Genomic DNA, 25,356 nt, shown 5'->3' with positions numbered 1-25,356 from the left:
TAGTCGTGTGGAAACATGTAACTTGATACCTACTTTATATCCTGCTTAAAAATTAATTCCAGCTGGATTAGAGACATAAAGGTGAAAAACACAAAAAATAAAGCTCTTAAGAGCAAACATAGGATAAGCTCTCCATGGCAAAAGAACACAAAACAAAATTTGAGTGGGATACAAGGAGGTATGGCTGCTGCTGTCCTTCAAATCTGACATTTATTTTCAAAGATCGAGGTGCCTTTTTGTCAACTTCATTTGAATTTCTGACTTACAATTTTACTCATTTAGAGAAAGCACGAAAGGTTATTTAGTCTTCGAGACCACCCAGTGGTGCCAAGAATCTGTTGGGTCTTCAGGGCTGGTTCTGCGATATACCTTTCTGTGCTGCTGGGGAACCCTGGGGAATCCACCATGTGCTCTCCAGGGTTCTGAAAACAGCAGGATCATCACCTGATGATTCTCCCTCAATGCTTGGGTAGAATGTGTGAAAACTGTTTTCTTCCTTCTTCCAATACGTTCTCCCGAAAGGTAGTGGCATTTGAGATAAGGTAACTCATTGGAAGAGACACTCAATCACAAGAAGTTTCAGAGATAACCCTCCATGCATCATACAGTGTCATAAAATATGGCATTTGGCTCACTTGTGTGCTCTGGTACCTGCTTCCAAAAGCTCTGGTAGTGAAGGAGGCCAAGGGATCTTCAGTCCCTCTTTTAAGAATTCATGGGATGTTAAGATGCTGTAAAACATTTTAATCTGCTTTATGTCCACCTTGAGCTAACCTGACTAGATAAGAAAGGTAATTTTTTAGCACCCAAGCCGATGCTTCAAACTCTCATGGTTTATGTTTACTGATATTCCTGAAGATACACATTGATCTTTTTGAACATCCATATTCTGCTGATGAGTCTTTTCAACAAGGGAATTCAGATATTTAGAATTTTTTTATGTCAACTTCATTTTTCATACCAGGGTTTTGTCATTATGCAGGAAAATTAAAAAGACAGCAAAATATAAATAATAAAATGGCAATACCTGAGTATAAATACCTTGGATGAGCAAGTGTTAGCATAACATAATTTGCTTTAAGACACCAATTTGAGATTATTTTAGGTTATGCTTTGTCTGACTTAGAGCAAGTCTGTAGATTTTTAGAACTCAGACCACAGAGAAGCCAAAGTGAGAGTAACTCATGGAGAAGGGGAACACAATCAGGTTTGGATGCCACCACATTATTATTTCATATAATGAACACAGAGTCATAAATATCATAAAGCACTAAAGATGACAGCTATGAATGCCAAACAAAGGAAAGGGAAATTGCTGTTTTCTTTTTTTAATGTGAGGCACTTTGGCTAAAGGCAATGGGAAATTTCTTGTCTGGACTGAGAAATGTTTCATTGTGCTTAGTTAAAATTATACACTATAATGTAACTTCTAACTTTTGAATTCAGATATTGATTTAAAAAACAAACTGGAGTACTTAGTTAAATCAGGTTAGTTTTCTGTAAGAGACTCTAGACTCTGTTACAAACCAGCACATGCAGTCAGCCCTCACTTTTCTCAGTACTATCAGCCGAAACTCGTGCATGCCAGAGCCGCATCATTGTCCGCTTGGGTCCATGCTACCTGAGATCAATGCTGATATGCAAGCAGTTCATTAATACAGCACCGGGCATTGCAAAGACTGCTTCTGTATTTTAGTTTGTATTGATCAGTTGCCTAGTTTAGAACAGCACTGTACACATATGAAAGATGTGAGTCTGATAACAAAAGTCTCTCTGGGTGAGTTCACATCTTTTTGGGATCACTGACAACCCAGCTAGTTTATTTGCATCTTGGCTTCTGTCCTGTTAACCCTTGTCAACTCTCTGTTACTCCAGGGGCTGAGTCATCTGCACCAGCATAAAGTGATTCATCGAGATATTAAAGGGCAGAATGTCTTGCTGACTGAGAACGCAGAAGTTAAACTAGGTAAGAACAGGATCCAGTAAGCCTAGGAATTGAGGGAACTGATACGATTATTTCAACAGCTGATTGTTTTTCCATTTTGTTTTGTTTTTAATGAATGTAAATTTGTCACTGTGAATTTGGAGGTCAGTGTACTACAGAACGAAGAGGAAAATGTTTCTTTGTCTGTTTCAAAACATTTTCTAAAAGTGCTTGAGTGAATTGGTATACAATATAGCAGACAGAACCATTTGCTTAATCAATACGTAGGAAAAAATTCAGGTTTTTAAAAATTTTTTTTAATGTTTATTCATTTTTTTTTTAATTTTTTTTTTCAACATTTATTTATTTTTGGGACAGAGAGAGACAGAGCATGAACGGGGGAGGGGCAGAGAGAGAGGGAGACAGAATCGGAAACAGGCTCCAGGCTCTGAGCCATCAGCCCACAGCCTGACGTGGGGCTCGAACTCACGGGCCGCGAGATCGTGACCTGGCTGAAGTCGGATGCTTAACCGACTGCGCCACCCAGGCGCCCCAATGTTTATTCATTTTTGAGAGAGAGAATGAGACAGTGAGTGGGGGAGGGGCAGAGAGAGAGGGAGACACAGAATCCAAAGCAGGCTCCAGGGTCTGACATGTCAGCACAGAGCCCGAGGCGGAGCTCGAACCCACAAACTGTGAGATCTTGACCTAAGCCTAAGTCAGACACTTAACTGACTGAGCCACCCAGGTGCCCCCCAAAATGAGGTTTTTTTTTAAGCAAAACCCTTTAGATTAGAAGTGACTGACCTTGAAGTGGTTTCCTGTATCTTACCATTTGTTGACTTTGTTGCTGCTATAACAGAAAGTGATGACCCATTTGTTTACTGAAAAATATCCTGTTAGACACATTTAGAATAATGAATTCCTGCTATATTCCCATATGTTTTACATTATATTTTCATCGACTTCATTATTACCTAGGGCACGTGCACAAAATGGGTGTTCAGTATTCTCCTTTGTATGCATGCTGGATATCCTACTTCCACTTGCCAGAGTTATCTGTGAGGCAACCCTTTTCCTTGGTGCTTCTTTCCAACAATCTGGTGGGAAGAGAAGGTAGAGAATCTCCACATGCATTTGCCTGCGTGGCGTCTATGAGTAAGGGCGTGGATTGACAGCTCTCTCTAGGATATGCAATTTGTCATCTAGAAAGGAGGTATTGCCCATATGATTGTTTATTTTCAAAGAGATTGAAATATCTCCTGTGTTTATATCCTAAACATTTGTTCTTGCCTCTTTGTTAAAATACATAATTTCCATTTTTTCTTAGTTAGCATTTGGGGCCAAACTTTCATCTTGTGAGTAATTCCCTCTTAAAACAAAAGCATACATTTCGTAGGCAGGGTGTGTGTGTGTGTGTGTGTGCGTGTGTGTGTGTACACACGTGCGTGCATGTACATATGTTTGTGTATACTGGCTAGATAATGTATCCTCAGAATATCCAGTCATCATTAATCAACAGTCACTTGTTGAGAGAATATTATGTCAGGCCCTGTACATAACACTCTTCCATAGTTTCTCTCACTTTGCCATCATAGCAACTCTATGCAAATATCATCACCCTCATTTTATAAATTTGGAAACTGAAGCCTAAAGAGGTTGATCTGCTAGCTCTAGGTGACATCACTAGTAAGTGGCAGAAATGGGATGCAAACTTAGGCAGTCTGACTCTAGAAACTTGGCTCATAACCACTTCCTTTGTATCCTCTAAGTATTCTCTTTTATGGCAAACAAGCTTGCTGTTTATTCAACACCTGTTTTTGGTCCCTATAGACCCTTGGTTTAACCAAATACAGCATTTTGTGCTTTCCTCATTGGTATACTTTATCCATTTATACACAGAGTTTAAAAATAAACATTCACAATTGCTAAAAGGAAGAAGCAACCTAAGTTGCCCATCAGCAGATGAATGGATAAACACAGTGTGGCACCTGCATATGATGGGATATTATTGAGCCTTAACAAGTTAGGAAATTCTGACACATGCGGATTAACCTTGATGACATTATGCTTATTGACATAAGCCAGTCACAAAAAGACAAATACTGTATGACTCCACTTATATGAGGTACCAACAGTAGTCCAGATTTACAGAGGCAGAAAGTAGAATGGTGCTTGCCAGGGGCAGGGGTGGGGAGCGGGGAGGAGAGAATGAGGAGTTATTGTTTAATGAGTACAGAGTTTCAGTTTGGGAAGACAGAAAAGTTCTGGAAGCAGATGGTGGGGATGGTTGCACAACAATGTGAATGTATTTAATGACACAGAACTGTACACTTAAAAATGATTAAAATTGTAAATTCTATGTTGGGTTTATTTTGCCACAGTAAAAAAAAAATGCACATTCCTTTTATCACCATATAAGGACATTGACTTCATGCATCTGTCTTCTCTTAAATAGTGGACTTTGGAGTCAGTGCCCAGCTTGATCGAACAGTGGGCAGGAGAAATACCTTCATTGGGACCCCTTATTGGATGGCACCAGAAGTTATTGCCTGTGATGAAAACCCAGATGCCACATATGATTTCAAGGTATGACTTCTTCATTGTTTCAAAACTATGTCTCACATCCTGCCCTGAATCTTGCAGTGGGAGAATTCTCATGTGCCTTTGGGTTTAGAATTTATATAATCCTGGGTTTACGATTTATGTAATCCAAAGGGAGAACTGAAAAGCATTATTTGAATTTAAAATGGTAAGACATTCAAGTGAGAATCTTTTTCATGAATTGACCCATTATATCTGGTTGCTTATTTGTAAAAAATGTTGAAACCATTTTCTATATTCTCTTGAACTTAGTCTGGTTTCTTATTAGAAAATAGATTTCTTCTGGAAGCGTTGAATCAATAGATTGTACACCTGAAACTAATAATATTCTGCATGTTAACCAACTGGAACTTAAATTAAAACTTTGAAAAAAACAATAGATTTCTATTTTGATTAGTGTTTAAACTTTTGGCAAAGGATGTATATGCTGAGAGCTTTTTATGCTAAAAGAGGCCAATGTGTTGTCTTGGGTCTTTTCCGATTAAAAATAGACTTCCTCGTTTCTCCATTGCTCAAAGTTTAATTTTTGAAGTTTCTTTTCAATGAGAGAGAATGAAGTGGGGTGTTGGTAGCTACCTTATGGTATTTCTGTAGCCTGTTGTAGTGTTCCATTGAAATTCGATTGGTGGCTTGTTACCTTGTATCATAAACTGGCAATTTGCTCATGAATTCAAAGCAGTGTTTAACTAGATGGTGGTAGTTGTGCCCTTCTTCAAGAAGCCTCCCTCTTTTCCATTATGCTAGCCAGTAATAAAACATAATTTGGGGTTACTATCCCATTGACAGCTGCAATGTCAGGTGACATTGTCATGAATTGTGGCTGAAAGTTGAAATATTAAAATTGGAGGCAAATGGAATGTAGGAACTGTGAGTTTTCAGATGGGGAAATAGATGAAGAGATACCCTGTGGTCTTTGTGTAGACCACAGGACAACCTTGGGCAAAACCTGATACTACTGAGGCTGGTTTCACAGGTGCACGGATTTTCATGCAAGGACTTTAGTAGTCAGCTCCAAATACCCTTCTCTTGAAGATGGGAAACTGAGGCCAGAGGTCTTGGCAAGTATACCCCAAGTTAGTGGGCTTCTCAGAGTTGGGGCTTGAGCCGACATCTTGCAAATCTCTTTTCAGTATATTACCAATGTATTACCCTGCTCCTCTATGATGTGCTCTTATATAAATCTCCAATTTACCAACAAAACAGCTTCTGAAGAGTATATTTGAAGAATTCCTCTTTTAAAGAACATTTTTAGTTCTCCACATGTGGGGTTATTATTGAAATCAGGTCACAAAGATGCCAACATTGCAATGTCTTTGGGACCCAGTATCGTAGGGCATGGACGAAATTATTTGCCTCTTTGGAGAAATGCAAGCTGAAAGTCTAAAACCAGAATAATCTCCTGTACATTTCTTCCTTCTTTCAAAGTTAGGCACTGTAATAACCTGACAACAATCTGTCTGAAAACAGCTGCCAAGTTAAAAATTAATCTCTTGCCAAAATAAATGTCATTTATTTAAACTGCTAATGATAAGCACATTTAAATAATTTAATTTGCAAATCCCTTCAGAGGAGCCACTACAAAATATATGTCCCAGGCCAGATATGTGTATCATAATTTTCTGTAAGCAATTCTTCAAACAGTAGTTATACTTAACAAGTGCTAACTAGACTACTTCTGGGCCACAGATAGTTTAAACTACTTTATAACATACCATAGAGAATCAGGGTGTTTCAAACTTTTACCCTTGGCTTAGCCTTTTAAGTATTTTGGGTAGTTGTTCTGTATGTGGCATTTATTTTCTGTGACATAAAATAGATCCCCGTGACTTAACTGTTTTCAATAATGTAGAAGAGGACTTCCTTCTGGCGAAGCCAAAGCTTAGAATTAAACCGATATTCTGGTCCTCTTTCCTCAGAGTAAGGCTAAGGAATATAGTTTGGAATCAGCAAAAGACTTTTGAGCCCAATGCATAATTCTAGGTGTGGACACAGCCTGGTGTATGAGTAACCACAGGGGGATCATGCTGCACGAGGTGATTTCAGAGGTACTGGAAAGTCCATGTGACTATTAAAGTATTAACGTATCCTGAAACATTAATAAAGTTAAGACTAATTTCTGTGTCTTTTATTAAAAAATAAGGAATCCTGATGAGGAACAGGTTCACTATATTAGTCATTTAGACCTTAGTGAGAATTAATTCATCAGGACTGTTATAATGCAGGTGGTACAAAAGGAGGAAGAAGCCACGGCAAGAACATGAGCCTCCCCGGTCATTGTCAGAGGTACAAGAAGGATTATGACTAAAGGGTTAAGTTAGGAAGACTGAGCAAAAAGGAAGGCTTGAGCGTTCTTTGAAGATTTATTTCAACCATTTCACACTTTTACAGTGGACTAGAGAAGCAGTGATTCTGTAAATATAATCTTTCTCCTTCTTTCTTGGCACCAGATTGTATCCTTTTTTTTTTCTTCACCATTCTTAGGTATGTAGTCTGTCACCAGGAGACAACGTGACAATATGTTGCCTTTCAAAACCATTTCTTCATTCACTCAGCACATATTTATTAAATACCCACCACCTGTAAAGAATTAACTAAGCTGGGTCTGTACATGCAGTTTTCGACACATAAAGTTAGTTTGCAACCCCATCAAGGTTCAGGCGTTCAGTACTGTGCATCTGGTAGTCCGTTTGACCCAGCTGTATATTCCAACCTCAGAAACTTATGTCGACACTTTGGGCTCTAATGTGCTATCAATACTTTCCACCTAGGGGTATGTTTGGAACAAAAGATGATTTGAAAGCCACTAGGCTTTATTAGATGTCACAGGGGCCTTCCTTTAAAATAAAGACAAAACTGGGGCACCCGAGTGGCTCTGTCGGTTAAGCATCCGACTCTTGGTTTCAGCTCAGGTCATGATCTCACAGTTAGTGAGTTCGAGCCCCACATCAGGCTCTGTGCTGGCAGCGCAGCCTGCTTGGGATCCTCTCTCTCCTTCTCTCTCTGCCCCTCCCCTGCTCGTGCTTGCTCTCTCTCTCTCTCTCAACATAAAAATAAATAAATAAATGAGCTTAAAAAAAAAACGAAATGAAATGAAAACAAAATGTAAGAGAATAGTTTTGTTTTATTGTTTTATTATTTATAGATTACCATCTACTCTTTGTCTAAGATATGTTTAAAGACTGCTGTAAATTTTTCTAAAACTGCAGCAACTCAAGAAAATAAAGGCCTCTGTAGAAAAGTAGTCTGAAGAGCTCATGGTTTTCTTTGCAATCTGGTTTTGTCTGATATCTACCAGGCACAGTAAGTAACTGATTGAAAATAACCCCTATTCGAAGGAGGAGTACTAGAATCTCATATGCCTGGTGTGTTCACTTTCCCCCTAGAGGCCCTTTCTTTCTTGTTTTCAGAAATTCTGTCAAAACACTTCAAGCAAAAGGAAAGGTTTCATTTCTCTGATAAGTATGTAGGGCAATAATGGAAGCTTTCTCATTTAATAATAAGCATTCAAAAGATTTAAAATTAATAAAACGGTTCAAACTTCCTAAGCTGTTTAAATTCTTATTTTTAAAATTTGAATTTCATTTCAGTTGGATGGGGGTTGTCAAGTATTTTTCATAGTCCTATGTATCTATTGCTTTAACAGAATTACTCGTTAATGAAAGCTTTCTGCAGCCAAATTCTCAGCAATAGGGAACTGGTGGGATAAAGACAAGAGCATCTGTCCAGTGGAAAACCATGCAGTCATTTAAGCAATGGGGTAGCATGCGTGCTGAAGTGGACAGATCCCAAGACAGAGTGTTAGACACAAAGAGCAGCTTACAGCATAGTGCACATGATACAGTCTTACTCACCCCTGCCCCATGGATGGATGATATGGGGGTGGAGAGCTTAAAATTTTTATTTTATATATTTTGCTGTCCTGCTCACTCCACCCCATAAGTTGGCCTTGCATTCATATTAAATTAGTAAGTAAGAGAAGTCCAGTGACATGTCATAGCCCCTCAACCCCCACTCCCCCATCCTCTAGCCCCACCTGCACTAATGTTCTGTGTCATTCACCTCAACTCTGCTTATGAGACTTTGCACACAGGTGCTGTGGATCATTTGCAGGCATAGATGTCTCCTCCAGGGTTTAGGTGAGTGTTGTGCTCTGGCTGTAGGGCAAAGACTCATTCTCCTGTGTCACAGATACTTGGCTTTATTCAGGCAGGATGGAAGGAGAAATCTGACTTGTTGGGAGTCACCAAGATCCATGCAGAGTGTGATGAGAGAGAGCGATATTCAGACTGCAGCATGAGGTTTATATTCTCAAACAAGGCCTGGCTTCTGTCTACTGAGATTCAAAGGCACCACCCTTATTTGGAAGGAGGAAAGGATGATACAGACACCATGTTATTATCGCCAGTAAGAGGCTGAAATCGCTTTTGAACAGATCCCTTGTGGCTCTGTGTTCACATCCACCTGTATGACATTCCTCAGTGAGGCACAGTAGCACCTCCCCTGGCCTGCAGGTCAGTCCCCAGCCGAAGGTAATAAAGCTGTTCTAACCTTTTCCCTTCCATCAGATAACACATGTAGATGAACAAGGGACTGGAGATTTCCGCTTTCAGTTTGTTTTATGTGTGAAATGGAATTATTAGTCACAACCCATGCTTCAGCAACCTCGGTGACCCTGAGTGACCCACCACCTTGGCTGTTTATATTTAATGTAGAATATAAGTGTATGACATAGTGAATTCAGAGTCAAGCTTTCAAAGTTAGACAGGAGTGGTTTAAAATGTACACTTCGCCTCCTATTTGCTCCATTACCTCAGAGAGGTGATTGAAACCTTCCCGAACCTCGATGAAATGGAAATAGTAAATTGTATATGACAAAGTTGTATTAGAATAAACTGAGCTAACATACACAAAGGGGTTAATTCCATGCCTAACCCTTGGTAGCTACTCAACATATGATAGTTAATATTTTTGTTTGTGTGTCATATGAAGGGACTGCCATTTGGGGCCTTTTTTTTTTTTAAACCTAAAAAAGCCAGCAGTATCCTAAGATTCAAACCTCTGCCTCTAAGATTCAAAATTGTCTGCCTATTTTGAGTCAGAATCCGCTTATCCATAACTTCTGCCTCTGGATTAAGGTGCTTCCCTTAGAGACCGCACACAATAAATACAATTTCCTTTTTCCAGCTTGAACATTTCCACAAAGACAATAACAATAACTCACAAAACAGAAGACTGTTTTCTGCTCTGTGAAACTTGGTAGAGTCCACTCTACTGGCCGTGCCCGTCATTGAGCTATTGCTTGTCAAGTCTAGACTACCTTGCTACCCTGAGCTTTGGGATAATGGGGCTAGCACTCCATCTGGCTTCTTAGTAGGCTCTGCCCATGAAGAGAGACCACAGGGCCGAAGGAGGAAGAACACGCCCTTTCCCGTTTCTTCCCGTAAGCTTACATCATCCCAGTGACTCCTTTGAGTACCTTAAGTACCAGAGCTCATTGCCAGCTTACCTGATGCAGGTGTGCTGCTTGAACTGCCAGTCAATGATAACCATACCAGAGTTTGTTAAATACCCACTATTTGCACGTCAACGTGCCGAGCACTGTACCTATACCACCTTATTGAGTTCTGGTATTAACCCTGCAAGGTAGGTGTTCTCTTCACGTTATAGGTGAGGAACTGGGCTCAGAGGAATTATGTGGCTTGCCCCAGGTCACCAAGCTAGTTGTGTCAGAGCTGAGTCGAATCTAGGTCTGTCTGTCTGTACTGCATGAGCTCTTTCTGCCTCTTCAAGCACACGGGGCTCTTTGCTGTGCCACGAAGGGGTCAGCCATCAGCAAGTGCTCTTTTCTTCATGTGTTGGGCAACCCAGCCCCAAAAGAGATGCTCTTATGCTGTGTCCAAGTTGCCTGCGTGCCAGCGGGCCCCCCAGCAGCCAGAAGTTGCGTGCTTGCCTTCTCAGAGGCTCTAGAATTTGTCTCTGTTCTGTCTGTAAAGCACACAGGACTGGGCTATTAATCATGCCACAGGCCAGGCTGAGCAGCGCCTCTAGAATAATGAATTACCCAGCTCCTGCCAAAATGAGTCACACCATGGCCACGAAGGAAACTTATCTCTCCCTGACTCTCTCCCCACCTTGTTCCTCCCTCTTCCCTTTCTCGTCTCCTGTGATCTGTCTTGCCAGTTGTAATTGGAACATTTTCTCCCGTATTTAAGTTCTGAAGTGTCTTTGGGACTTGCTAATGTATCCAAAGGCTTAAAACAAGTCCCGTCAAGGACGTTTATTGCTGTCTAGCAGGGCCAGTTAAGCGTAGCTTACAAGCAGCTCTGGGAATGGATGGTCAGGAATGTAAATGTTCCTTTTGGAAAAGAAGAGAACCCCAGCAAAAAGAAAAGAAAAAAGAAAAAAAAAAAGAAGAGAAAAGAAAAGAAAAAAGAAAAAAAAAAGATCGTTATGATGATATCAAATGAGCCCTTAAAGAAGAGGCAGTTTCTGGCCTGGTCATGTGACAGAGGTTGCACAAGACTTGGGATGGTGTGACCTCTGGTTTGAAGGGGTTGTTTTGGGACTTGGGGGAAGGCTACTTAAGAGGGGATCTGAGGTGATATGTATTGAATAAAAGAAACCTCTCACTTTGCTGACTTTTTCTGCTTCCTGTGGGGGCAAATCCAGGCTCACCTAACAACTGGGACCTCTCCATTTTCCTGCTCTCAGAATATGTTTCCTCAATTTATTGCTGTATACATATTATCACTAAAGACGCTTTTGGCTGTACTTCTGTTTCTTACATCATCAGTAGTCTAGAGGAAGGCGGTCCAGGGTTAGTGTAGTGACTCATTGATTCATTCAAACCCCAGGCTCCTACCATTCTGCCCTGTCATAATTCATTTGCTGGCTTATTGCCTCATGGTTGCAAGATGGATGCTGTAACTCTAGATACCGTGTGTTTATTCAAGGCACTAAGAAGTGGAAAAGAGTTGTCAGGACATCATCTGTATTTGTCACTTGTATCAGGAAGAACAAAACGTTTCAGAAGCTCCCAGAAGTTGTGTGCCTGTGTCTTATTGGCCAGAACTACGTCACATCCTTACCTGCCATCCTTGGCTGCAGGGGAGTCTGGATAAGCAGGTTTAGCTTTCCTATACTCCGAACTGGAGGCAGCAAGGGAAATGGGGTTTGAAAATGCCTGTTGGGTTAGGCAACAACCCAAGAGGGGGAAATCATACAAGAGTGCATTGGGCAAGCACAGGCAGTCTCACCTAACAGGAGAGAAGGAAATTCGTATTCTTCAGCTTCCTGTGTGCCAGACGCTTTGCAAGGCAGGATGCCTGCATGCATGCAGGTCACGGTGACCTGTGTTGTACAGTGAGAAAGCTAAGGTCTGAGCAGTGCTCTGCATGTAGTTATGATAGGAACCTGGATTTGAATCCAGGCCTGTCTGAGACTTAAAAGACTATTCCCTCTGCCTCTGGGAAGTTGAGGCCAGTTTCCTAGCCTTGGTTTTTGGGGTGACTCACTGAATCTCAGCACCTGCATTCAGTCACCAGCACCTTCAGTTCCCTGTAGACAAAGTGGGAATTTAGAGCAATTATTTTATGGGCCCCTGATAAATTTTATTTAGAAGATGAATACTCAGGTTTTTATGTAGTGATGACAGTTAAAAAATAAAAGTGGCCCAGGGGGCAGAAGACCCAGCTCTGCCCCAAACCTGGTGCTGAGTTGCTCTGGGGTCTTGGGTAAGTCATTTTCCCTTGTCTGGGTCGGAGATGATCTACAAGGAGTCTGACAATCTTAGGACGTATCTTTCATTTGTTTGCACCTTTGGTTTGCTCATTCATTCAACAATTATTTATTAGGTGCTGCTTTAGGTACTGGGAATATGCCAGTTAACACAACAAAGATCCTTGATGCCTTGTGGACCTTATGTTTTATGCAGTCTGGGTGTGTTGGAGGCAGGGGGTGCAAACAATGAACACAAAGCAATATAAACTAGTGATGAGTAAATTAGTAGACGTTAGAAGGTGATTCGTTCCCTGGGGGACAAAAGTGGGAAAGGGAATAGGGTCTGGCAGTGCCCCGGGGGAGATTCAGTGGCCCTCACTGAGAACATGGCATTTGAACAAAGACGTAATGGAGAGGAGGGTCGTGGCAGGCACTTAATTAGGGTAGTGGCTGCAGGCAGACAGAGTAGCTAGAGCAAGGACCCAGAGGCCGACATGTGCCTGGGTTTTCTGAGCTGTTTCTTTCCCATCTGAGAACTGGCCTGGAGCCCTTCTCACCCCAACCCCATCATTTCCTTTCAGATGCATTGGCTTTCAGTTGTCTTTCAAACCAGCTCAAGCTTCCAAGACTGGAGGGCCATTTAAATGTGACCCTGCCGTGGCACTTAGAGACATGGTACCTGGCCACCACCTTTATATTTGTACTTCATTTCACACTACAGAAACACTTGATTTCTGGGGATGTAAGGGAAATGGTAGAACCAGCAAGACCTGGAGATATTAAAATCCTATCAGAATAGCACAAACCACCATTTCCAGCCTATTCTTGCTGTGTTTCCTGTTGAATGCCTCCTGCACAGCGAGTGACTCAGTGTTTTTGTCATGTTCTCAAATGATTGTCTGTGTTAATCAACCATAAACCCCCAGGTACAAGAGAGCCGTGTTTTCAACTTTATCGGTTACAGCCTGCAATGGCAGGCTGGGCCTTCCTTATTAGCTCCGCAAGGCCAGGAGCCTGCGGGAAAACTCAGTCACCTGCTGGGCTATGCAAACGTGTGTGTGTGTGTGTGTGTGTGTGTGTGTGTGTGTGTGTGTGTCTAATGACAACTCTGAATACATCTTGAAATATAACAAAGTGAAAGGAGAAGAGTAGCCTTTTTGAGTTGTGTTCTACGCAGAGAAGTAACCTGCAGTCTGCGAACAGTGGTATCGTGCAGGTGTGTTATTATCCCAAGTTAGACTGAGAACTTGTATCACGTGAACCGATTGATGGGCTCATGCATTAAAAGAACCCCTTTCTGTTCCTAGTATGGGGTTAGCATGGGCCCTAGCCACCTACTCTAAAGTAGATTACACTTGGGGCACTTGGGTGGCTCAGTGTCTTAAGCATCCAACTCTTGATTTTGGCTCAGGTCATAATCGCACAGTCAGTCCTGAGACTGAGTTCCACGTGGGGCTCCGTGCTGGCTCTGTGCTGGGGTGTGGAGCCCCCTTAGGATTCTCTCTCTCCCTCTGCCCCTCCCCCACTCATGCAAACACACACTCTTTTTCTTTCTTTCTCAAATAAATAGATAAATAAATAAATAAATAAATAAAAGCAGATTATACTTCAGGCAAGAGGCTAGGCCTGCCCCCCAGAAAGCCCTCTGCCTTTATGTGCAGGCCTCGGTCCAAATACTGAACACACCTGGGTGTCACTCACCGGATACTGAGAAGTTTAGTCCTGGGTAATGGCCCAGCATGGATTTCATAGTCCTTTTCCAGGTGTGATTCCTCTCATGCGGCCTTGACATGTGTTTGATGGGAAGAGCACGGACACTGAACTTTGACCTCGGTAATCTGAGTGAGGTTCCGGGAGAGAATTTGGAATAACATACAAAACGTAGGTTATATTGAAAAGAAAAGGAGGATGAAAGTCTTCATCAGGATTGTAGGCCACTGAACCAAATTTCACACTGTGTTTTCTTACCCATCCACCAGGACACTGAAGCAGCAAGCATCTCTTCTGGGGTTTCCTAACCTGGTTTTCCCTTTCTTTTGATTTGCTCCTTCCTATGCTCCTCAGAGACAACTGAGCCATGGACGCAGAGTGGGGGAGAAGCATACTGCTACAGACGGAGATTGCATAGGCAGGGGCGGAGACGTTAGCCTCGAAAATTCCAATGAGAACATAAAAGTCAGTCTCATCATAAGAAAGAATATAACGGTGCAGACTCTCTATTTTACATATTGTCTACTTACAAGATGGAAGCTTTTGTTCATTCATTCATTCAACAGACATACCAAGCACCTGCCACTGTTGCCTGGCTCCCATCTAGGCCCTGGAGATACATGCAGATACAGCCCAAAAGTTTCCTTGTCCTCATCTGATTTGGTTAAGCCATATGAAATTGCTGTTTTTGTAGGTCTAAAACAATCAACTAAACAAACATGTACCTACTATATGATTCAGCCGTTGCACACCTAGGTGTTCACACAAAAGAAACAGAAGCATATGTCCGGATGAAGACTTGTTCATGAGTGTCTGTAGCGGCTTTATGTGCAATAGCTCAGACTGGAAACACTGTCCATCAACAAGCGGATGGATAAACAAATTGTAATGTAACCACACAATAGAACGCTAGTTGGCAATGAAAAGGAATGAAGTTACTCATATATACTGCAACAAGGCTGGACCTCAATCCATTATGTTCGTGAAAGAAATGGAATGATTTAATTTATATAAAACTTCAGAAGATGCCAGCTAATCCATAGTGACAGAAAGCAGAACTGGGTCAGGGGATAGCAAGGGCAGGAGGGGAGACGCCAGAGTAGCACGTGCAACCCTTTGGCATGGGGGAGGGGTATATCTACAGTGTTGATTGTGATGACGGTTTCACAGGTGCATACATGTCAAACCTTTGCAAATGATAGACTTCAAATATAGGCAGTTAATTGTATGATAATTCTACCTCAATAAAGACATTAAAACAGCACCAATTTCATAGGGTTCAATCGACAGATAAATTTTGGTGATCAATTAATTTTTGAGACATTATATTCATTTTTCATACATTTACTGGAAACTCACCATGTATCGGAAATACTGTGAGAGATACTACCCACGAAGAGTGAAAAAAGCTGTTCTTGCTTTTAGGCTTAGTGAGCAAAATAGGTTCATAAAGAGATGACTGAATATGGCTTTTCTACAGGCAGTTCTGGAGTGATTACCGGGCTTAACCAAGTTCTTGTCTGTTGACTGCATTTATGCATGTGTCTATGCCTTCTATCTTTTTCAGAGTGACTTGTGGTCTTTGGGAATCACCGCTATCGAGATGGCAGAAGGCGCTCCCCGTAAGTACCTTCCTCTGGGTGAAATCTGTTGCTGGTCTGCTCTGCAGGGACTGAGCGATGCTTCCTTGCCAGGCTCTGTAGTAGCTTTGCTTCTGCTACAGCGAGCCCGGTGTGGGTTCGAGCTGGCATATTTAGAAAGCAAAGTCATCTTAAATCAACCAGGAATCCATTCATCTCAGAGCGGTGTGAGGATCTCGTGTTTAGAGGAAACAAGAAAGAAAAGGGAGACAACTCGGGGATCTTGTTTATTTTACCGATTCAGTGTGTAGTTTCTTCTTGAACTGCCCTTCGCCTAACGCAAAACTGGGGCCAATTCACACAGACTAGAAACTCCAACTTAACAAAAAGTCAGAACTGATTTCCAGTGCACAGCTTATGCAGACACTTGCATACTCAGTTGCTCTCCCTCCTAATAAAGTACTGACGTTTAGATTTTGAGGTCCAAGGCAGAGTGGCCAGGGCTCTGGCTATCTGGGGAACCTCTGCTGTTACTTGAGCTCTGCAGTATTGGTACTGCAGAGTGCCTCCACCAGTCCTGTGCTGGCTGTGAGCATGTGCCCCACAGGCTTCCCTACAGGAAGTGCAACTCACCAAGGGGCCTCCTCTGCCACTGCTCTACCCACCGCCCCGCAAAGCCCTCCGCATCAGTGACCCAGCCTGGCAGGGATATAAGACAGAACTTTTTCTCGAGGGCACAGGATGCCTTTGTAGGCAACTCTCACTCCTTAGTTTCACTGCTTAGTTTGCTCAGGCAGCACACTTCCACCAACTTTGTCTGCCTCTTCCTTTCACTCTGATCAGACATGCAGAGCAAATTGAAAACTCTCCCAGCCTTCCCTGGCTCCATCCCTACTTCCTTCCAGGCAGGAGATTTCCCTGGTAATACCTTCTCATGCTTAGTGCTGCCTTGGTGTCTGCTTTGCGGGGGACCCGAACCAAAACAGGCCCCGTCTGTGCATGGCAGGTCGTTTTGTTTATATGACTTTTTATCTTCATGTTATCATAGTCTGATTTCTCACTCTAGAGTTGGTAGGATTCATCTGTAAGCGTGATTGATTTGGAGTGTTTGATGACAAAATTCCCTTCATTCACAATGCTAATAGGCATTTATGAATCAGAAGAATAGTATATTGCAGTCTGAAAACCATATTGTCATTCTTGATGAGTAGTAGAGGGGGCTGAAAATAAACTTCTACCCACAGAATCCTTTAGCTTTTAGAGAAAATATATTCATATTCTGGGCACAAAGGAAAGGATACCCCCTGATGTTTGAAAAGTAAACCTGTGAAATATTTTGATTAAAATAAGGACGTATGAGTCCTTTCTCCATAAACCATAATGCCACGTTTACAAGTTGAGATATTTTAATGACTTTTCTACCAGACCCTCTTTGCCTTGATCTCTCTGTTCTTTCTGGGGCCAGCGAACAAACAAATGAACAAACAAACAAACAAACAAACGATAAGCATATCATGAAACCTGAAAAGCCATCAGGATATTTAGAAATACAGACAGAAAGGTGTTCTGGCCTAGTGCTTTATACTCTAAAAATCTATGTACATAGCATTGCATTTGTATGGGCCTTTGGTATATAAGAAATAGACCATTCATCTTTCATTTTATGACTTAGGCTTTTACAAATTAAAAGTAACCTACCATCTCCATTGTAGTTGTTATCTTGATGTTGTCTACTTTGAATCTCCGATGGTTATTTATAGCAAAGCAGAGGTTTTGGCCCTGTAATGTACTTTTCTTAAATATGAAGTACAAGTAGAAATGTTAACAATGTCTAGTTGAGATGCGTATTTTATGAGACACCAGCTCTTTTAAGTGCTCCACAAACAGAAGCTTTGTAGTCCTCTGACTCTGCTCACGGGGCATGTGCGACTGGGAGCCACTCGGTAGCGTGAGCTGCACAGCTAGGGTGGGCTTGGCCTGTATTTGGCCTCCTAACCTGAATTGCCCTTTGTTTTGGTCTCTTGCAGCTCTCTGTGACATGCACCCCATGAGAGCCCTCTTCCTCATTCCCCGGAACCCAGCACCTCGCCTGAAGTCTAAGAAGTGGTGAGTTTGGTCTTCAGTGTTTTGCAGATTGAAGGGTTTCCTGTGATGCTCTGTTGGATGAGCTCAAATCCGTAGGTCTGGCTCCATGAGTAGACTAACATAAACCAAGACTTAGTGAGTGTTTTTCCATATACTATCACTCCTCTTAAGGCACCTATTAAGTACCTACTGTTTGCACAAGTCTTTATCACCACACCTTCCAGGTAAGGAACTGTTAGCTAAAGTGAGTAGTGGAGCCCCAGAAATAACATTGATTTATTACCTCAAGAAGTATCCTTCCTGGCTGCACAAAACATCTTATCAGAGGGGGCGATAGTTCCGAGAGTCAGCTGGTTTGGTGGACCAACTTTTCTTCTATTCCTTAAGATGGCAATTCTGTAAGTACACACACATACTTGGCAGTGTGAGAGATGATTTTATTGGTCTGTGCATAAATATTTGTAAGTTTTGCTTTTACCGCTGCTTTCCCTTTATGGCAAGTGACATTGGCTTCTTAAGTTGGGTAGTGGTACAACCTTCCCGTTGAATAAGCTGATTCACTTAAAAAATTGGCCTAATTTAAAGAAGAATACCGAGGGGATACTAGTATGGGTGGTGTAGGAATATGGCTAAAAATTGTACTGATAGTATACAATTGACTCAAGTTTGAGACACACAGTTCTGCAGGTTAGGCCAGATGTTGGACTTTTGCCTTTTTTGCCTACTTACATCAGGGTCTTTGTATCTTATTATTGCATAACAAGAATCCATTGGTCCTTTCTTTCCCCTGTATGTATGGTGGATCTTGATACACCCTTGCCCTGGGATCAATTCCTGGGCTACTTGTGATCTCCTATCTTTTTCTAGAGGCATGTTCTGGGCAGTTAGAACATGAAGGTTCAAGACCTCTCTGTCCCTTTTCACAGTACTTCATGATCACCCTTGACGGGGACCCTCATATTCCTCCCTTACCCACTCACAGCTTTCCTCTGCTATACAGAGAGCAATTTAATTAATACCAGCCACCTAGTAATGACATAGCAACCCCGGTGTGACAAGGGGAAGGCATACTGCCCAAAGAAGAGAGGAAAACAGCCAGAAGGGACCGGCAGCCCCGAGTTGCAGAAGAAGAACAGAGCATGAGAGTTGCTATTGGCAACAAGGGGCAGAGCAACCCCTGTTCCTCGTTCTCACTCTGGAGGGTCGCTGTGTGATAGCCGTTCTCTCCCCAGCAACAGCCTTCCATTGGGTACCTGTATGGCACATGATCAGTGGGGCCCGGAAGCCCTGCTTCCTCCCTTCTCCCCGGAACAGACTTCCTCGGGAGAGCAGTCAGCTCAGTTCCATCTCTGGAAGCATCGGTAGCACTACAAAGCCCTCAGCTCGCTTTCTGCTTGTCCTTGGTGCCAGGCCTCCTTCCCCTCCTCCCCCCAACACACACACACTGTAAAGGGCGGACTTCACTTGCCTGTTCCCTCCTCCCCTTCCCTCTCCCAGAACTGCTGCTGGACAGACGTTTCCAGAGTTCCACCCACAGGAGTCAAACTGGCCATCCACACATGTGTTATGTGTGCTCAACACAGCGTGGCCACACCCCGTGTTTCAGGAACATTTGTATTAATTGCCAACTTTGAAAAATCTGGCGATTGAGCTTTACCTTTAGGTTTCCGGCCTTTTGTGCAAAGGTGTGACACCAGGTGGTCTTTTCTGCCCATCACCACCTCTCCCCAACTGAGAAGTGGGAGTCACTCGGCCACCATACTTGTCCTGTTTTCCTCTTATACGGAGCTTGTACTGCCCTCTGTCTGACCTTTCTGGCTCGCTAGAGAAGCGAGTAAACAGCCTCTGCCCTACAGTTTTAATTTTCTTTGCCCCTGCTCCAAAAAGTTCAACTCTGTATTGGCCTTGTTTGAGAAATACAGACTTTGAGGAAAATACAGGCTGACTTTTCTGCGTCAAACCTTTGACAACAGGAGCTATATCTGATGGTGCTGCAGGGAACAGGGACAGTCCGGGGACAGTGAGGAGGCCAGGCCTCCATCTTGCCCAGCCTCCCTCCACACCCTCCCTGACTCCAAAGGAAAGCCAGTCAGGAGCTCGAGACCCACACTGTTAGAGAGGGGAGGGGGAAATGACGTGGCTATCTGAGAGTGAGTGAGGAAACAAAGGCCCTGCTCAAGTGCTCTTTCTCACTCAGAACCCGGCCTTTATAAGATGGTAATGCAGCCCCCCGCCACGGGACATGGGGTGTGCCTTCCAGCTCTCTGCACAGAATTCTAGTTTTTAAGTGAATATTGAGCACTGCAGAGTACTTTCCTGAATGACCAGGTCCAAAGTGATTTGAAATAAGTTAGGAATTAGAAGAGAAAAAATGGGGTATCTGGGTGGCTCAGTCGGTTAAGCGTCCAACTTCGGCTCAGCTCATGATCTCGCAGTTTGTGAGTTCAAGCCCCACATCGCGCTCTGTGCTGACATCTCAGAGCTTGGAGCCTGCTTTGGGTTCTGTGTCTCCCTCTCTTTCTGACCCTCCCCCACTGGCACTCTGTCTCTCTCTCAAAAAAAAATAAATAGACATTTAAAAAATATTTCAAATCAGTTAGGGTTTTCACATGCCCTAATGCTTGGGAGGAAGTGAAAATTTTATTTATTTTCCTTTTATATTTCAAGGGAGAGGATCCCTCTCCCCACCCGTCAAAAGAAACAAAACTCCAAAATGTTCTTTTATTCTCTGCCTAATGAATTATCAGATGAAGTGCACCGTTCGCAGCGTGTATATCAAAATACTACCAAAGTGGGTGTGGGGGTGCCATTGTGGTAGAGATGGGCCATAAACTCTTTATTATATGCATTCAGTTGAGGGTCATTTCCACCTAACTTGCTGAATCTACAACATACAGGACATATAAGGCATATATGCATGCTGTAGACTCAGTAATTTATGTGTGTGTGTGTGTGTGTGTGTGTGTGTGTGTGTAAATTTAAGACCTATATAAATTTAATTTTACCCACAACCCTGCCAGGCAGATGCTCTGAGTCATCCTTCTCTTGCTGTAACACTACGGCTTGGGTAGGTTATGAGCCTTGTGCAAGGCTGTACAGTCTTCTAATTTTCTAAGTTTGTAACCCCCATTTTCCCACCTGCACCATCTGGCCTCTGAAGTTCAAGCTTAGAGTAATAGAGAATGAGATACTGGTCTCTTAGTTGAACAGTTTTTTCCTGTGCCTTAATATTAGGGAAAGAAGGGCAGTAACAGGGTTCTTTGCCCCTTCCATTGTGGGGGTAAAGGAGAGCAGTCCACTTGCTAGAACCCGGCTCTTCCCTCCCACGTCAGCGAGATGAGGAGAGGCCTCCATGGCAAGGAGGTCATGCAGTCAGGGCTCCAGTCCAGCCATTCGATAATTAGATCTCAGGGAGGATTATAACCTCAGCTGAATTAGAGGAGACCAGGCATCTCTCGGCCGCTGTCTCCATGTCACCACCAGCAAATGCGTAATAAGTTGGGACTCCCATTTCCTCCCATCTCTGTACGTGGTCAGATTCCACCCACGTGGGTGAACCATCTCCTTCAACACATTTCCTCCTCCCTTATCTTCCCACCGTGCTCAGGCCAGCTCCCCTGCCCTACTCAGTGCTGCAGGTTCCTGCAGGAGTTTCTGGAGAAAGATGGGGATGATTTCATTCCTGTAACAGACAACTGGTCTTTTTCTTTTTCCTTGCTCTTCAAATGCAAAGATTGCACACAGGCAAAGAAGTGTTTCATTGAGATCATTAGGAAAATCGTAACTGCTTATCACCGGGGAGAGACATGAGGTTCCTTGGTCTGGCCCATTTGTGCCCCAGATGAAGACTAGAGGCCTGGTGATGTTAACTGGCTTATCCAGAGTCCCAGAGTTTTCATTGCTGGAGCCACAGCCTTGAACCCCTTACAGTCACTACTGTTATTTTATGAAACAACAGCTCTGATTCTTGGTGGATTGTCAGGCATTTTTGTTCTTTAAGAACTGACAAAGTTATTTGTGTATGTGTGTTCTAAATAAAATCATAATAGAAAGCAAATATCAGAAAATATTTCAAATTAACTGAATTTGCTAGTAGACCATGTGACTTCAGGCTTCATTGAAATCAAAACAAAAATTGTTCCACGGCTTTTACAATTAACCTTTTTTGCACAGTCTCCTTGGAGATAGTGGTCTCGTTGACTCTGTGAGCATATCTAATCCAAATATATGTGAAATTAATTCCCTTTAAGAACACTGACCTATTCAGTTCAACTTCTGTTTCTGCCCCCAGCTCTGAGGGCAGATACTGCTGTTGGTTAAGCCTGGTGATGTTCAGAGGTGGCAGGACGTTGAAAACACAATGAAAGTAATAGTAGTAACAATAACAGCAAACATACATACGGCGTTTATGACATGTCAGACACCGTGCTAAGTATTTTATATGAAGCAATTCATCGGATCATCACAACAGTCATTTGAGATCAATTCTAACGATCCCACCGTTTGCAGCCAGGGCAACTGAGGCACAGAGACGTTAAATAATCTGCCCAAAGTCTCACAGTTAGTAAGCGATGGAGCCCAAATTAGAGAGAAAGGGTGGTTCTGGGAAAATGCAAATTCTAAAGCTCAAATTGCATTTAGGGAGTCCTGCAATTATCAGAAACTTCAGCCTGACTGGTTACAGTGATTAATGTAATAATCTTTCAGGCGTTTTTAATTCCTCTAACACAATTGAATATATAAACAGAAAAAATCTGGGAAGATAAAGTGTTTGGTGATGCTGGTATTAGAACCAGGGCCTCAGACTGTAAGCACCAAACATTAACATTTATCTCTCCAGGCCACCCCTGGGGAAATTAGTATTACTAATCTCGGGCATTTTTTTTAATAGACAGAACTAAATTACCGGCAGCAGAGATTCAAACAATAAAGTTATATAAATGTACTTTAAACCCATTAGACCGCTCAGCAAACAGTCAAGTGGTGTTCAACATAGGGAAGGGTTTTTACTTTTAATTAAATGTGTAATTAAGCATATTGATTCTTTGGTCACACTAACTTAAATAAGAGACAATGAATCTTTCCTCTGAAGATTTATTTTAAGTAAGAATTATTTTCTCTACAAACTGTTCCATTTGAAGAAGACGTCAGATACATTGCCAGGGTTGCAGTTCTACACATCTTGGCCCAATCTTTGGGCTCAAGGTTATTCTCCTGAAGGTTCCTTCCCACCGGAAGAGATCCTGGAAAGTGGCCTGTGAACCCCAGCTGCTTCCGCGGAACTCTTTGAACACTCTCTTACCCTAGAGATGCCACCGACATTTTTTGGGTGTCAGTACCGGGGAATGGAACATACAGTTTATCGAGTCTGCATCTCATTTTTAAACTGGGTGTGATTTCTTTATTTATCACCCTCTAATTAATAGCTGAGCACTTTATAAAAAGCACTTCCTTCTAGTTGCAAGCAGAAAAAAACAGCTTTCATTTGCATTTATCATGAATATTTAACAGCTCCCTGTCTTAATTTGTTTTTGTTTTCGTGTTTTTAATACTGATTTTCTACCTAGAAAAGCGCCATGTGGAATTTGTCTATCTCTTTCTGCAGGTCAACCTCATTCTCTTGTATTTATTCCTTAGGACAGTCCATTATCCCGTGATGGTTTTGTTTTGTTTTGTTTTGTTTTGTTTTGTTTTGTTTTGTTTTTTGCAAAGTCTCTCCTTAGATGATATCACAATTGTGCCTCTACAGATTTGTCTCATGGACCTGAAAAAGAAAGCATATTCAATACTATCTCCTCTCCAAACCTCCCTCTCTGTGCCTCACATGCACAGATTTGATGGTAGCCATTTTACAGCATTTGTCCGGAACTTACATGTGATAACCATTCCTGCATTCATTCATTCATCAGACATGTGAGGGCAGGTAAGTGTGCTCAGGATACCAACAGCACACCAGTGGTCTTGGAGAACAACAGTGTGGAGGAAGCAGGGCTACAGGCTGAAGGACATACAAGGAGGTACATAGAGTATCCACGCTGTTGTCGCTATCTTCCACAGGCCACGGGGTGGCCGATCCCGATTGATCCTGCGGTGACCCCAAGCATAGCAGGGTACATATGCTTCTATGTAAAATAATGTAAAAGCATGAACTTAGCTTAGAAATGCAGGGAGAAAAAAATATTAATAATGCAGTCCTTCAAAAACATGGAACGAGAAACTGCTTTGACCTAGGCAGAAATGCAGAGTGGTGCATATGCCAGTGCCCTCTTGTGTTTGGATCTTGAATAACATGTTCACCATTGTGTTCTGTGTGGTGAAGACAGCTTTCAAGCCTGAATTCTGTGTGTAAGGTCCGCTGGGAGACAGGAAAGCTTGCTCCTGGGATCCGCTCCTGTTATTCCACAGCACTCCACAGGAGGGCGACGGAGAGCACAAAATGGATTCCCACCTGCTCTGAGCAGGGTGGGGGCCACAAAGAGGGTGACCAGAGTTCCACTAAGGTCTCTGCCCATCATGTGCCAAGATGCCAATGTAGCACATCAGAAAGGCATGCTATATCGTTGTGAAGTAATTATTTATGAGGCTGGACAATTTCTTGGAATGCAGCAAGAACATACATGCCCAACTCATGAATCATAGCTGAAGTCCACTGTTAATTTCTCCCACATTGTGGACTTGCTGCCCTATTCCTTGGTATATTATCCCTCACCAGTTCTCCCCTCCCCTGTGTGAGGCACGGGGTTTATCTTTGAGGAAACAGTGCCTGTCTAGCAGGAGGTAAATTCGTTTCTGGATATGAACTTAGTTCCTAAGTTTCCAAGTCCTTGGGTTGATAGCAAACATACACATACATCCTGTTCTTATTAATTGGAGAGCAAAGTTCAAAAGTAATTTTGAAATTACCATTTAAAAAATTTGCCTAACCAAGCTCACTTTACCACATAAGAATCTTTCTCATTTCTACAAATGTACTCCTCTTTATCTATACAAGCTTGATTTAATGTCCTCCCCCCAGCTTGCATTTTCTGCATCATTTAGACAACTCATCTCAGTTCTCCTGACATATAGTGTGCTCAGCCCAGTCCTTAGTTTTTCACTATTTCTTGCCTCCCTGAACTCTCTCCTGAAAGTGACTTCCTCTTCATTCTTTTTTTTTTAATGTTTATTTATTTTTGAGAGAGAGAGAGAGAAAGAGAGCTTGAGTGGGGGAGGGACAGAGAGAGAGGGAGACACAGAATCTAAAGCATGTTCCAGGCTCTGAGCTGTCAGCGCAGAGCCCGACATGGGACTCGAACCCACGAACTGTGAGATCATAACCTGAGCCAAAGTCAGATGCTCAACTGAATGAGCCACCCAGGCGCCCCGGTTTCCTATTCATTCTTTAAGTCTCAGCTCTTGTTCCCTCATTACAATAGACCTTCCAGATAGACTTTTCACCAAGGTCTTTCTCTTCTCTCATTCCTTTTGGTCTCTTGTGTGATATTACATACAAACTGTGCAAAAATGGTTTTATGCACGTAACTCCCATACATTGCCTGAACTGTGTGTTGATGGTGATGATGTCTTTGAACCCCATGTGCCTAATAAAGGTCTAGACCTACTGTGTAATTGGTTGATTCCTATGTTGGCTAATTGAACCTATTTTCTTCTTTTTTTTTTTATTCTAGCATTTTGGAGAAATAGAATTTTGCTTTCCTTTTGGATGCTCTTTTTATCTGTGGGTTCATCTCTTTT

At 42.5% G+C, this 25,356-nt stretch overlaps 1 protein-coding gene across 3 annotated transcripts in view; it reads left to right on the top strand.

Annotated features, from left to right (window-relative positions):
• The window catches only part of TNIK (TRAF2 and NCK interacting kinase), a 392,919-nt gene that overhangs the window by 263,973 nt on the left and 103,590 nt on the right, over positions 1-25,356 (top strand). For all 3 annotated transcript variants that reach the window (XM_047874618.1, XM_047874617.1, XM_047874619.1), the window contains exons 6-9: positions 1,876-1,966; positions 4,383-4,513; positions 15,525-15,579; positions 17,565-17,643. In XM_047874618.1, the coding sequence (XP_047730574.1) occupies positions 1,876-1,966; positions 4,383-4,513; positions 15,525-15,579; positions 17,565-17,643 (356 nt within the window). The remainder of the gene's footprint in view (positions 1-1,875; positions 1,967-4,382; positions 4,514-15,524; positions 15,580-17,564; positions 17,644-25,356) is intronic.

Source organism: Prionailurus viverrinus, chromosome C2, assembly GCF_022837055.1.
Source record: "Prionailurus viverrinus isolate Anna chromosome C2, UM_Priviv_1.0, whole genome shotgun sequence".
NCBI classification, from domain to species: domain Eukaryota; kingdom Metazoa; phylum Chordata; class Mammalia; order Carnivora; family Felidae; genus Prionailurus; species Prionailurus viverrinus.
This window is presented reverse-complemented; position numbering and strand designations above follow the sequence as displayed.